This window comes from Rutidosis leptorrhynchoides, chromosome 1, assembly GCF_046630445.1.
Source record: "Rutidosis leptorrhynchoides isolate AG116_Rl617_1_P2 chromosome 1, CSIRO_AGI_Rlap_v1, whole genome shotgun sequence".
In the NCBI taxonomy this organism is placed as follows: domain Eukaryota; kingdom Viridiplantae; phylum Streptophyta; class Magnoliopsida; order Asterales; family Asteraceae; genus Rutidosis; species Rutidosis leptorrhynchoides.
Genome location: NC_092333.1, coordinates 124,588,203 through 124,601,604, shown reverse-complemented (window position 1 = coordinate 124,601,604; position 13,402 = coordinate 124,588,203). Strand labels below are relative to the sequence as shown.

At 34.7% G+C, this 13,402-nt stretch overlaps 3 protein-coding genes across 3 annotated transcripts; 2 read left to right on the top strand and 1 right to left on the bottom strand.

Moving 5' to 3' along the window:
- The first annotated feature begins 1,573 nt into the window (after positions 1–1,573).
- On the top strand, positions 1,574–5,416 carry LOC139864666 (translocation protein SEC62-like). Its single transcript, XM_071853243.1, has 5 exons — positions 1,574–1,773; positions 3,441–3,755; positions 3,969–4,170; positions 4,485–4,713; positions 4,864–5,416. Exons 1-5 carry the CDS (start codon positions 1,675–1,677, stop codon positions 5,114–5,116), a joined length of 1,098 nt encoding a protein of 365 aa, XP_071709344.1. The 5' UTR covers positions 1,574–1,674; the 3' UTR covers positions 5,117–5,416.
- Positions 5,417–6,811: 1,395 nt separating this feature from the next.
- On the top strand, positions 6,812–8,792 carry LOC139864659 (adenylate kinase isoenzyme 6 homolog). Its single transcript, XM_071853235.1, has 3 exons — positions 6,812–7,096; positions 8,238–8,383; positions 8,606–8,792. The coding sequence occupies exons 1-3, from the start codon at positions 6,833–6,835 to the stop codon at positions 8,790–8,792; spliced, it is 597 nt and encodes a 198-aa protein (XP_071709336.1). The 5' UTR covers positions 6,812–6,832.
- Positions 8,793–9,840: 1,048 nt separating this feature from the next.
- Positions 9,841–13,128, bottom strand: LOC139864653 (uncharacterized). The gene is made up of 6 exons (XM_071853231.1): positions 12,686–13,128; positions 11,607–11,798; positions 11,268–11,507; positions 10,955–11,172; positions 10,519–10,773; positions 9,841–10,428 (listed from the first exon to the last, which is right to left on the bottom strand). Exons 1-6 carry the CDS (start codon positions 12,999–13,001, stop codon positions 10,132–10,134), a joined length of 1,518 nt encoding a protein of 505 aa, XP_071709332.1. The 5' UTR covers positions 13,002–13,128; the 3' UTR covers positions 9,841–10,131.
- Positions 13,129–13,402: the final 274 nt, after the last annotated feature.

The following is a 13,402-nucleotide window of genomic DNA, read 5'->3' as shown; positions in this document are numbered from 1 at the left end:
TTTACCATTATGACTTGAAAGTTCTTCCAATTATCGTATTTAAAATTTTAATTGCACAACTTCTAAAACATATAACACTAGAAATAAAAAGTTATAGTGCTATTATGACTTGAAAGTTCATGTCACAATCTTAACCGAAATACAAACCCAAAGCTACAGTTGGATCTCCAAACGTATTAAAAAAGCATCCCTCGAGTGGCAATAATGGCTAATAAACCCTTCATCGTTCGTTGCATCATCGCACAATTGGACGGGGATTGGCTAACTCACATGGGGCACCTTTGATGAAGACCTGCGCATCTTGAAAATCAAGTGTGCTGGGCACACTAGCTGCACAATCATTGCAGCTCATCGCCCCCGTTTTTAATCTATATGTACTCTGTTATGGATAAACATACGCTAGCAATAGATCATTATGGCTCCAGGATTCATTGAGAAAGTTACGATTTGCTTTGTCGTTGCTCGTTCAACACGGCTCTCTTTTCATTTCCGGATTGTCTTTTAAGTACAACTCGGGGGTCATAATCCCTACTTATAGCGTGTAGTCGAATCCTTCATAATTTGTTTAGAACTATCATTGTATGTTTGCTATACATTACTTATAGCGTGTAGTCGAATCCTTCATAATTTGTTTAGAACTATCATTGTATGTTTGCTATACATCATACCCTGTAAATTCATAGTTATAATCAAGACTTACTTGCTTTAAAAAAAAAAAAAAAGTTATATCAATTTATAAATTTATTATTATTAAATATAATGATAATGATAATGATAATGAATAATCAAATCAAATAATGAGTAACAAAACGAAAACATATCAAACTAGTCATATTTAGGGATGGCATCGGGTCGGGTTTGGGTCGGGTTTAGGTAATCCCGGACCCGAACCCGATTAAGAAACCCCGCCCCAAACCCGGTCCGAAACCCTTCGGGTCCCCATTTACTTACATACTATCGGGTTTCGGGTTTCCCCACGGGTAAACGGGTATACCCGATTAGTCATTCTGCATCTATTTTTCAAAAAGTTACTAAATCAAAATATCGAAAAATAACTTAACTACTTCATGTTTAAAGTATTATAAAATATTACATACAAAAAGTTAATTGAAAAGTTTCTAAAATACTCATGTACACAAAGTATATAAAATATCGCATCTCGAAAACTTGTTGTATATGATTATATTGAATAAAATTATACTCATTTTCAAATCAAATAAGAGAAATCTTTCATACATTAACAATATAATACTAATACTAAAATTTTACATAAAAATTATTATTAAAATTCTTCGGGCCGGGTATATGGGTGTGCGGGTCGGGTAAACGGGTTTCTATCCAAAACCATACCCGAACCCGGAATTTTTTTTGTAACCATCCCCATACCCGGCCCATGATCCGATGAACTCGAGTCAGACCCGGCTCAATTATAACGGGTTTCGGGTTTACCCATCCGGTACGGGTCATTTTGCCATCCTAGTCAGATTTGGGACGCGTAACATGACAAGGTTATACTACGTAATAATAGTAGAGAAACAAATACTACTGCTTTTACTACTCGCTTTATGAAACCGGAGCAAAAACCCACCGAAAACTGAAAAAACTAAAATAAGAATCAAAATATTTATTTATTTTAATTTTAAAAAAAAAAAATAAATTCTAGGTCAAGCACAAATGAAGAAAGCCGGAGCCGAGAAGAAACGGGCCCGGCGATTATCCGCCGCCGTAAAAAACTCCGCCGGTCGAGATCCGGCCACCGATACTCCTCCTAGGGTAACTTATCGCACTTTTTATTTTCGTTAATTTCCGATCTTATTATCATAATCGATGCGCATCATTCGTTTATCATTTGTTTATACGGTTTCATTTTGTGATTTTCGTGGTTCGTTGGATCTGTATTTGATAAATTGTGTAGGAAATGTTCTGCATTATGTGTTTTTCAATTGTGATGTGATGCGCTATGTGATGAATCATGATTTGTAGTGTTTACAGTATGTGTATGTATGAGTTTTGTATAATTGTTTCACTAAAATTGTGTTATTATTTGTGAAATTTGTTTGTGTTGATTTAGATTGTTGAGTGAATTTTGTGAAGTTGATATGAATGTTTTGCCTAGGGTTACAAATGCTAGTTTGTAACCAGAACAACGTGTATCATATATGTGTACGTCTGAAATGGAGTCGCTATAATTAAAAGGATAGTGGATCCAAGTTATATATCCAAATTACTGATGAAGTGCTGGTAATCTGGTAACGTGGAATGTTGTTGTTGTTGTTACCTTCCGTTCTCTTGATTTGTTTGGTAACTGTTTTAGCTTGGTACCATTTTGAGAGAGCTAAGATAAGTGAAGAAGTTCCTTATTATTTGTGACGTAGTTTCTATTTTGCGTATACAGTTCTTGGAAGAGTTCACTTGCTCTTTCCTGTTGTTAGACTAAGGCCATGTTTGATTAGAACTTAGTGGACTTAATAGTATAAACTTAATATGGAAAGTCGCTGATAAGTGTTTGTTTTTGACTTACTAAATAAGTCACATCTTAATGATAAAAAATTCAAATAAGTGTGAATTTTCATTTAGGTCCTGACTTTTTAGTAACTGCTCTAATAACTGCCCATGTACATGGTTAATTTGGTAAATTCAATTATTTAGACGGTTATTCAGCACATAAAACAAACATTAATTATTTATTCGTCACTTATTCCACACAGACGTCTTATTTATATTCATACAACAAAACTTAATAAGAAAAAAAACAAACGGGGCCTAAGTGGTTCCATTTGGGGTTTTATGTGTTTGTCTAGAAAGTATTTTGTCTCTAGTAGGACGTATTTAAAAGCTGAAAATGTTGTATTAGCGAAAAAGAGAGTGAAGGGAATAAGATAATACAGATGGTAGACCTTCATTTTAGTTTCATTATTGCTTAGTCACCAAATTCATTTATGTTCACAAAAAGGTTGTTTTGACATGCAATCCTTAACATTTTTTAGTTGCTATTGATATATGCGTGATTTGTAGGATTTTATTATGCACAATGTTTTTTCATAGATGGGAAATAATTACTCCGTCAGTACTGCTAAATGACATGGAGCAATTGAGGCAAACAATGCATGTACTGTAGGTAGCTCTTGGTTGTTAGAAGTTGTATTTCAATTTTTGTAAATATGTTACTTTCCTGTAAGCTAAGGATTTTCATCGTTTCCGTTTCATCACCCTAACTTAAGCTGAGGATGAAAGTGAAAGTTGCTTGTGTAAGGTAAAGTGCTCATGAAAGGGAAAATCATATAGATAATTGTATGAACTGTTGATGTTTACTTGCCTGGCATTAAAGTTTCTGTTAGCTTTGTGCCTCTGTCATATTATAGCTTGTCTCCGTATAATCTAGACTGACGTGTATAATGATAACATCATAGTATTTACAATGTTTTATTTCTTTAACTCAGAAACAAGCGAACAAGAAAGATGTTTTCCAATCATTTGCTGAGAAAGTGAGAGACCATAAAGACTTGGTTTCCAGGTGGGCTGTGTTGCAGGAGACTCGTGTTGAGTACTTTAGGGGAAAGGATTTTGTTACTTTCTTGAAGAATCATCCAGAGCTCAAAGACATCTTAGAATCAGATAGGCATCTAGAAGTAGAAGATATTGTCAATGTATTGCTGAGCAAGAATCTTTTAGTTCGCTGTGATCGTGTTGTGAAAACCGTACGTCCAGGAAAAAGAAAGTTGTCAACTTGGCCAGCTCATTTGGAAATTTATCCTGTAAGTTCTCATATTACTTTGCAAAAATTTTAGTTTATAGTATTCTTGGATCATGCTGTGAATCTGTGGCCTCTAATAATCTGATCATAATAATCACAATGCATATGTTGTGCTATATGTATGCTTTTGATATCTTGTTTTTTTTTTTTTTTTTAACATTTCCAAACCTGACAAATTAACTGGTCTTGAGGTTTATCTTTGTGTTGTCTACAGGATCAAGAGTTCTCTGATAATGATGCATTTTTTGCATGGACGTTTGTAAACAAGCGGCCACTGTGGCAAACACTTCTATCACTATCTTGGCCCGTTTTGACCCTTGCAATCTGCTTATTTCCTGTGTATCCCCACCAGGCAAAGCTGCTTATACTCTATTCATGTGCTGGGGTACTCCTCCTTATACTTTGCCTGCTTTTGGGTAAGTATATTATTATTCTTTTTGTTCATATTTTTTGGAGCATCAACTGATTATGTGGACTTGTTACTGTTTTGTACAGTGAGATTTTGCTACTCTGCAAATATACCCCTGTATGCTGTTTTTCTATTATCTTAATAATTAGGAGAGGTAACCGGATTTATCGGCCTGAATAGTCTTTATGTTGAATCTTGTAATGATTGTCCATAAAAGCTGCACTTTTGTTTAATATTGTGAATGGAGTTTGTTTTGACTGTAAACTATGATCTTATATATTTTAATGATTAATTTGTAATAAATATATGTTATGGTGACAGTGAGAGCCCTGATATTCGGTGCATCATGGATTTTACTTGGGAGGCGAATCTGGATTTTCCCAAACATCCTAGCTGAAGAAGCAACGCTGCGTGAACTATTCCGTTTCTGGCCAAAGAAAGATGAGGAGGAGAAACCAAAGTTAACAGCAAGGTTCTTCTATGCAATTGTGGCTGTTTTAGCCATACTATTGCTCAGGCATCATGCCCCTGATGAAGCTGCTAGGGCCAGGTTTGACTTTGACTTTTTTCTATGTGAAATTCGCCTACTTTTTATACAAGTTTACAACATGCAGTGTTTGATGTCTTGTGAGTTCAGTAGCAAGTAAATCAATCAGTTGTAATACTTTGTATCTAATGATCTATTTCGAGTGTGTTGCAGGTATCAAAAGCGGGTTTCCAACATAATCGATGAAGTTATTGAGTGGGACCCACGATTGGCGTTGTCGGGTATGATGGACAGTATGCAATCGGATGTTAATGGTACCGAAACCAATAACAATGTCACTGATGGTAGCAATGAAAAGGGTGCATCCACTGAAGACTTGGGGGAAAATGAGCATGTGAATGAGAAAGAAGATGTTACTGAAAGTACAGATGATGATAAAGATCTGTCCAATGATAATATTATATAGGAGAAAAATGTAAACAACAGATTAAAAGTTTTTGAAAAGTCATATTATATTATTATTACTATGTATTTTCTTTAATATTGAGAGTGTAGAATTTGTGATTGAACCTTGATAATAAATCAAGTGGTTAGAAGAAGAAAATGGCTCCATGTTGGCGTTGAAGGGTTTTACAAATTGTAGTTATCCCAAGTTTGAAGTACCAAAACGGGGTATCAATCCTTTCCTTTTCTGAAATTGTTTATAAGGATTCATACTTTTTTGAAAAAAGTTCACAAGCCGCAACATCCAAAGATCAACTTGTGTCTTAAATGTCTTATGTGTTGTCTAGTTTGAGACATTATCTCGGCCACGCAACAATTTCGTGTTGTGGAATACGTGTTGAAAACAGATAATAACAACTCATATGTATTCTTTTGAGTGCCATATATATGAGTATTCGACTCATACAAATGTTGAACCATACAAATTACTACTACAGTTGTTGAACCATGCAAATTACTACAATTGTTGAATGTTGCAACATACGAGTGTTAAATCACAAATTATCGGTGCCCTAAATGTCTCCTAGGATTACATTGGTTTGTTTTAAAGATGTGATTTTGACTCTAATTTTTTATCTTGAATTTATCTTAATCGTGAATCTTGAACTAGAAGCGTATGTTTTATGTTCTTCTGAGTGCCCTACAACTCATAAATGTTAAAGCATACAAATCATAAGAATGGTTGAATGTTGATTCATGCAAATGGTGAACTATACAAATCATGGGTGATCTAAGGTGCTGTTTGTTTATCAAGATGTTTTTGTCTGAAGATATGTGAACCATCTCTGTAATAAGATGTAGTCTAAAAGTCTGTATGTTGAATACTGAAGATTGTTTTTTTTTTATGTCTGCAAAATAACTTAATCATGTCTGCATCACCTAGAAGCACATTTCTAAGTGTGCGATCATCTTTTCGTTAAATGTAGATTCATAGCCCCCCTTTGGAGAAATTTGTTAGCTTGGTGGCATATCAATGATGTTGTCCCGAATGGAGTAAACAACACGACTAGTGCAGCCAGTTATATCCTTGCTTCGAAAAATGCTAGTAAGGTCTTTTTAGCAATGAGGTTCATTCTCCTTTGATTGATTTGAAAATGGCAAAATAAAGTGGTGAATTCGCTCCCTACTTCGAGACACTCAATTCTAAATGAAGATCTTATACTAATTCTAAAGGCCTTATCTCATCTATGGTTGATAAGCAGATCGCAAATGATTAAAGGATGCTTTGAAGATTGGAGGTTGGATCCAATTAGTTATATAGTTTAGTTTTTGCATATTTTAGCTTTGATGTTTTGTATCAGGCGTTTTATTTTGGTGGTTTGGAGCTCGGATTTTCTGCTCCTTCTTAGCCTTTTATTGTTCTTTTTTTGCTTGCTTCTTGTGGGCTTATAATAAAATTCCAGCCTTTTAAAAAAATGACGTCTGCGCAACAAAGACATAATAAGGTTTGCATACCGAAAAACAAACGACACCAATTTAAATAACCTTGGATTATTGAGAATGGTCGATTTAAAGTCCAGTTTTGGGTGTTGCAACTTGCAAGTTCAGAGGGCAAATTTACAATTTGTTTCCTAAAAATGATAACATACACTTTCAAAAACTGCAAAATGATCAAACAGCTATAGGATAAATTTCACAAAATGGGACTTAAGAAAAATAATACAGCACTATTCACTATATGATTAAGCCCCAAACAACCCCTAAACACAAATCGCAGCCCACAAGAAAAACACAAAAGAGCGAAATTGGCGGCGATATGACTAGGAGTAAACCGAATATACTAATAACCGGAACACCGGGAACAGGTAAAACGACGACGTCTGCGGCGTTGGCGGAAGCAACAAGTCTCCGACATATAAACATCGGAGAACTTGTTAAGGATAAAAAGTTGCACGATGGTTGGGATGACCAACTTGAATGCTATGTCATCAATGAAGATCTTGTAAGTCTTTCTTTTATGTATTTATTTTTGTTTTTTGTTATGGATACTTGGTGTATTACTGTTTTTATGACTCTTATTATATTATGATTGATGGGCTAATAATGTTAGATTGATAGTCTTTGTTTGTTTAGCTTGATAGCGTATAATAATTAAGATTATGTTTTTATCTTGAATCATAATATAGTATATCCTGAAACAAGTATCAAAATTGCTTAAGTAAGCAATTGTTTATCTGATGCCAATTTGACACTTGGATAGAATTATCAGCTAGTATCTATTGTTACAGATCAAATTGGTAACAAGAATTACATTTTGTTATTACTATTCGAGTTGATGATTCACTTATATCCTGAAAATTCCATGGAAGTTCAAGTAATTCTATTAATGTAATGTAGGCTTTTAGTACAAAACCCACCCTTTTATAAAGGATATATGAAATCTCGGCTTACTTTGACGGGTTTTTTGTATGGAAAAGTGGTAAGGTTGAAACTTGAACGATGGTTTTCGAGTTTCTTTGACAAAAAAGTTTGTTACTTTGATTTCAGTAAGTGTAATTGAAAGTTGAATATGTCACTGTTTTGTAGAGTAAATACATTGCAAGAGGATTTATATACATGGAGGTGGGGTATTAGAATTGATCTTTTTACAAACTGTTCATCTTTAACACGGCTTACTGGTTAGAATTTCCAATACTTTGGTTTTATATAAGAGTTGAATTAAGTTGCTTGAATGAAACAGATAAGCACATTTGTTTAGTTAATTACTTAACTGTTAGCAATTTCATACAAGTGCTAGAGAAAATATGAATGTCACCAAATTATGTGCTATTTTTATTATAGTTGCAACATTGTACTAGCCTACTAGGCACAGAGATCTATAAATGTTTTTGGTTATGAAGAACTAGCCAAAGTAGTCTCAAATAGTAATAAATCAGCGGATGAAAGTTAATACTCGTATATCATTAGTAAGTTATGATAACACTGATCAGATGGATAGCTTAGAGGCTGTGCTATGGTATCAAGTTCATCATTTCAAATAATTCGTTTGGTACTTACGTTTTTAACCACCTACACTTTGAACTCAACTCTTGAAGTTTTAAATTGTAAGACATTTTATTTTCGATATTCAATGTTTTTTGCAGGTTTGTGATGAACTTGAGGACATAATGGAAGGAGGAGGGAACATTGTGGACCATCATGGATGCGACTTTTTTCCAGAACGCTGGTTTGACCGTGTGGCCGTCCTTCGAACTGAAAACTCCGTTCTTTATGATCGTTTGACCAAACGGTATGTTCACTCATGTGAAATATGACTCATGGTTCTGTTTTCTTATCTTTAAAAAAAAAAAAAAATTTATCTTAAAAGAAACTTCATCTGCTAGACGCTGTAGAAATGCCAAGGAAAGTGCAATGACGAACGTTATTGAGGAGTTGTTTGTCGTTATAATTTCACACTGTAATAAGTTTCAAACTGTATATTATATCTTATATATCTGTTTGATTTCTGTAGTGGTTATTCGGGTGCAAAACTTACCAACAATATTGAATGTGAAATATTTCAAGTTTTGGTGGAGGAAGCAAAAGATAGTTATCAGGAGAAGATTGTGTTGGAAATGAAAAGCGACTCTGTTGAGGACATGAACCGAAATGTAGCTGCAATCGCTGAGTGGGTCACGAGTTGGACTCCCACTACGTGATCCAAAAGCCCTCGTTAGAGATTTATATTATTGTCGTGTAAGATGAAGTGTTTATTAACTGGTTTACGTGACTCATTATGTATTTTAATATCTTTCTTATCATTAAAGTTGGTTTTCAAATTTATAAATCTTTTGCAGACTCTTGTGAACAATGAATAGATGAACCATAGTCCCATAAAAAGATATTAATATGACTCTTTTTTAATGGTTAACCGTATCATCAACACAACCATTACATTATTATGCTCTCATTGTTGATTGTAAATGTCAATTGTTTCATTGGTACGAATATAGCAACGACTTTGTTGATCATTTTGAAATCTGGATTGCCATTGTTACGTTAAATATGTTATTCATTTATAATGTCACCGAGCCTTCTTTTTATTGAATGCGTGATTCCAAATCATCCTTTATGTCTGTCATTGATATGTCAAGGTCAAAAACTTGACCGAAAGCTGAATTATCCCCCTACATTCTACGTTAGGTATCCAATATTAAAATCCACCGTGTTTCTCAAACTGAAATAAAAGAAATCATAACTAGGTGATCATAATAGTGCTATTACTCAAAGCATTTTACAGATTTAGCACAACTTGAACCATCTTTGTGTTATGTTTATGAGAGGATCGTGTACAATAAACATATAAGGTTTTTTCCAGTTCAGACTATTTGAAAAAGGGAAGTATTTTTACTTAGACGTATGCGGTCTAACCAGGATATTCCGTAATCGTTTTTGACCCTTTTCTCAGGTCACTCTAAAAATTGCTTCTGGGTTTGAACTTGAGACCTGAAGATCATGAACCCAACTATTAGTCCATTACTAGCTCAGGAGCCACACACCAACTCAAACTTTGCATTCAAAGATTGCAGGATAATGAAGGAATGGACGACTGGTGACTAGAGTTAATTAGTTAAATGAACTTGATTAAATGTCATAAACAAGCTTCGTATAATATTGTTAACATACAATAATATCCCGTTAGAAGTAACGCCAATACGACCCACAGGGTGCAGCTAGAAAAGTGAAGGTTATTGTATACCCAAAGTATCAAACGTAACACAAGATTATAATAGACATAAATTCATATTTCATATCCATTTACAACACCGTGTTTATTTGTCTGATTAATCCTGCATGTAAGGCTATAAATATGGATCGAATCACAAGCTGGGATTACAAATCTATTCTTTTGTCATGTATAATTAATCAAGTATCTCGGCTCCTGGGGTTTACTAATCGTGCTCCAGCCAACAAAGTGTTATTAGCATGACTACAACGCGTGCAGTCATTGGCTCTAACAGACTGTATATGCATCTAATATTCGCATCTTGAGCTGAACTAAACAAAAGTAATATCTGAATTATTGTCTGTGTAACCAACATGTACCTCTTCTTCCTCTGTTTCTTCAATTTCTTCAATAGTATCATTCATCGTGGTAACTATCGGATCAACTTTAACGGGTAACGCACCTTGCGGATTGCCAAAAACTGTGGTGAACATTTGTCTATGACATTCATCACAAAAGTAAAAGTAAGTAAAATGGCCCTCGTATAGAAGCTTATGCACCATTGCTCCTGGTAACACTCGATGCACATAGTCACTCATTGATGGTGGCACCACTCTATCTTCCATCCCCTGTTATTAACATTAATTAATATCAGTTTAAGAAAATGGATATAAGTATACGGGTCGGTGTATGTGCTGATTCAATAAATGATTACTGACCTGCCATATATGTATTGGGCCGAGAAAGCCCGATAACTCTTCTTGTGGTCGTTTATAGATAGATTTGAGCCATTGGATGATGCCTTTACGTTGGTGTTTTTTCTGGATATTGAGATCACTGATGCTAAATCCCCAATTTGACACCTGCAAAACTGCTTCTTCTACAAATGGTTTTACATTCAGCTGTCGAACAGATTCTGCCAAATCCTTCTTCCAAAATTCTTGATATTTGACTTCTTCTATGAAAATTTTGTCCTGCCAAGTCAAGGTTTTCTTCAATCAAACATCTACATAAACGAAATATATAAGTAACTAATTTGACCCATTGACTAGTTTAAGACAAATGAAAACCCAAATTACCTATTCATAGGTAAATGGGTCGAAAATGCCACCTATAGTTTTACCTGTAAGGTGATCTTGATTCAAAATTACTTACACGTTTTCCAAGTGACATTGACAGCCAATTATCAATTTGATCAAGATGTCCTGACAAGAAGCTGTGGCGGTAAAAGTATGGAAGAAATTTAGGAAATTTCCGTGCTATATAGTACATAATTTTCCTTTTCATTGACCACTTGTCCCAGGTCCTTCGTTTTTCAACCTTATTCATGCTTGGTTCATATGGATTAAGCAAAGGGGCTACCATAAAAGCTCCTGTAATTCGGGTCAGCAACGTTCAGAACAAAAAAGAATGCACTCAATCTTAGTAAATAAGACTGTTAATAGTTGAAACAGAACAATAAAAATACCTGCAACTCTATCAGGAATGTACTTGAGTGCAGCCCAAGTGTGTAAGCTTCCACTCGAGTATCCAACAACCCAAAACTTGTCAGTTATATGAACAGCATACGATAAGTATAACATGTCCATTGCTGACGACTCAAGTGTCCTGTCAGGGTGAGGATCACTTTCCCCAAACCCAGGAAGATCATATGAAACCAAACGAACACCAAATTCTTGTAGTAGTGAAGCCTTAATCCCAGGTATTCCTATTTCATTAAAAACAATATTACACTAATTAATCGTTTCTCTTCAATGATATTTTTGTTATTAGTTTGAATGAAGGGATGTTGATATCATATTTCTACCTGCAAGTCTTGATGAAAGGAATGAATGTGAGGTGACTAGGGTATATCGAGCTCTCTCAGGTGAAACGCCTTGCTCATGATAAGCCAAGTGTCTGCCATCTGGTAACAATATACGAGTAGCATTTGGAGGATGAATGTGTAATTTTTGTATTATAGGAGCAGTCGCATCACTTTCGGAAGTTAAAAACAGAACTGCAATAGGTTGACAATTGCCAATTAGATGTTTAATACCCCACACACACATTTAACAAACATATGATAAATTATTAATTTTTGAGCAGCAGCTAGAACTCCTTGGGGAACAATAAAGTTTGCTATGATAATATAATACAGTCAAGTCAGAATCTACAATTGCTCTTTTATTCCTTCATTAAAATTTTGTAAATAGCATGCTCTTTCACCACACTAACAGTTATTTTCAATTTGATATCAACGTATTCTAATGTAACTATAGTATCAAAAGCAAGTATATAAATAATCTATCAAAACTAAGTTACCATGTAAGTAGATTTACTTCGAAATTATAACAGAATTCATCTCATAGTGACTTCACTATATTCCCATATATGAAATCTAGGTCAAATTAGCTGATCTAGTAAGTCAGCCGTTAAACATATAATGCTAGATATTAAGATGCACCACTAAATTCACCATTTCATGACACGAACTCATGATATACAGTTCATCATGTTTGTATAACTCTATAATCAAACAAAATCAAATGTCCCTTTTGAACAGTCTCTTTACTCTGAATCAAAGATATGTGGAGCAGTGGAGTAATATACATATATACATATACATATATATATTCTATATTCTAATATTCTATATTCTAATATTCTATATTCTAAATTCTAAGCTAATAATAAATAAATAAAAACTATTATAAACACACAAAAGTCCATTATTCATCATCTTAACAAAAAGTTAAAAATATCCTGAATTCTAGATCGATTTTATCTACAATTATATATCAGCTCAATATATCACAAATCAGTATACAATAAACAACAACTTAAATTCACAATCGGTTATGCTTCTAATTTCTAGATAAACACGCACACATAAACCGGAATTACCTGCAATAACGACGGCGAAAACGACGGAAATCACGCTCCACGAATGCATCGGATCACGATCTTCAGGTAAATACTGATTCAAAAACTTGAGTTTCATACAAGCTGATTTACACGGACCGCCCAAATTCCGTACAACAAACGAATCATCTCTCAATATACTCTGTTTCACTACATCTCTACATCCTTTACCGAATTCAACGCTCAATTCCGCTACTCCTTTCGCAAACTCCGTCGCATGAAACCGCCAGTCCTCCGTCGATACTCTCGGAACATTGCCGCTGTATCCGGCGACGTACGGTGCGTTGACCGCATCCATTTGATTAATTTTGATTCACGGTTGATTTAACTTTGATCATAATTGTGTTTATAGTGTGCGAATAAAAGGATGTGGTATGTGGACTTTGCGGTGGGTGCATGAGCGACTGGGTTGCTTGAAGGAGAGAGAGTGAGGAGGGTAAACGGTGAAGTAAGGATAAGTATAGGGGTGTTTTTTGAAAATATTGTGTATTGAATGATTAAGTTGCAGGGAATATGAAGATCTACGGTTGTGATTAAGCCACGTTTGCAAAATGAGATTAGTGGGACGGTTGTGACAGCGGTGGTTGGTTTATGTATTGGGGCGCAATAGTTTCATGGAAAAGGTATGGTTACCTGATTTTGCCGGTTTAATAACCGGACTACGGAGAAAGAATTTACTAGTGGGTACAACTAAGGTGT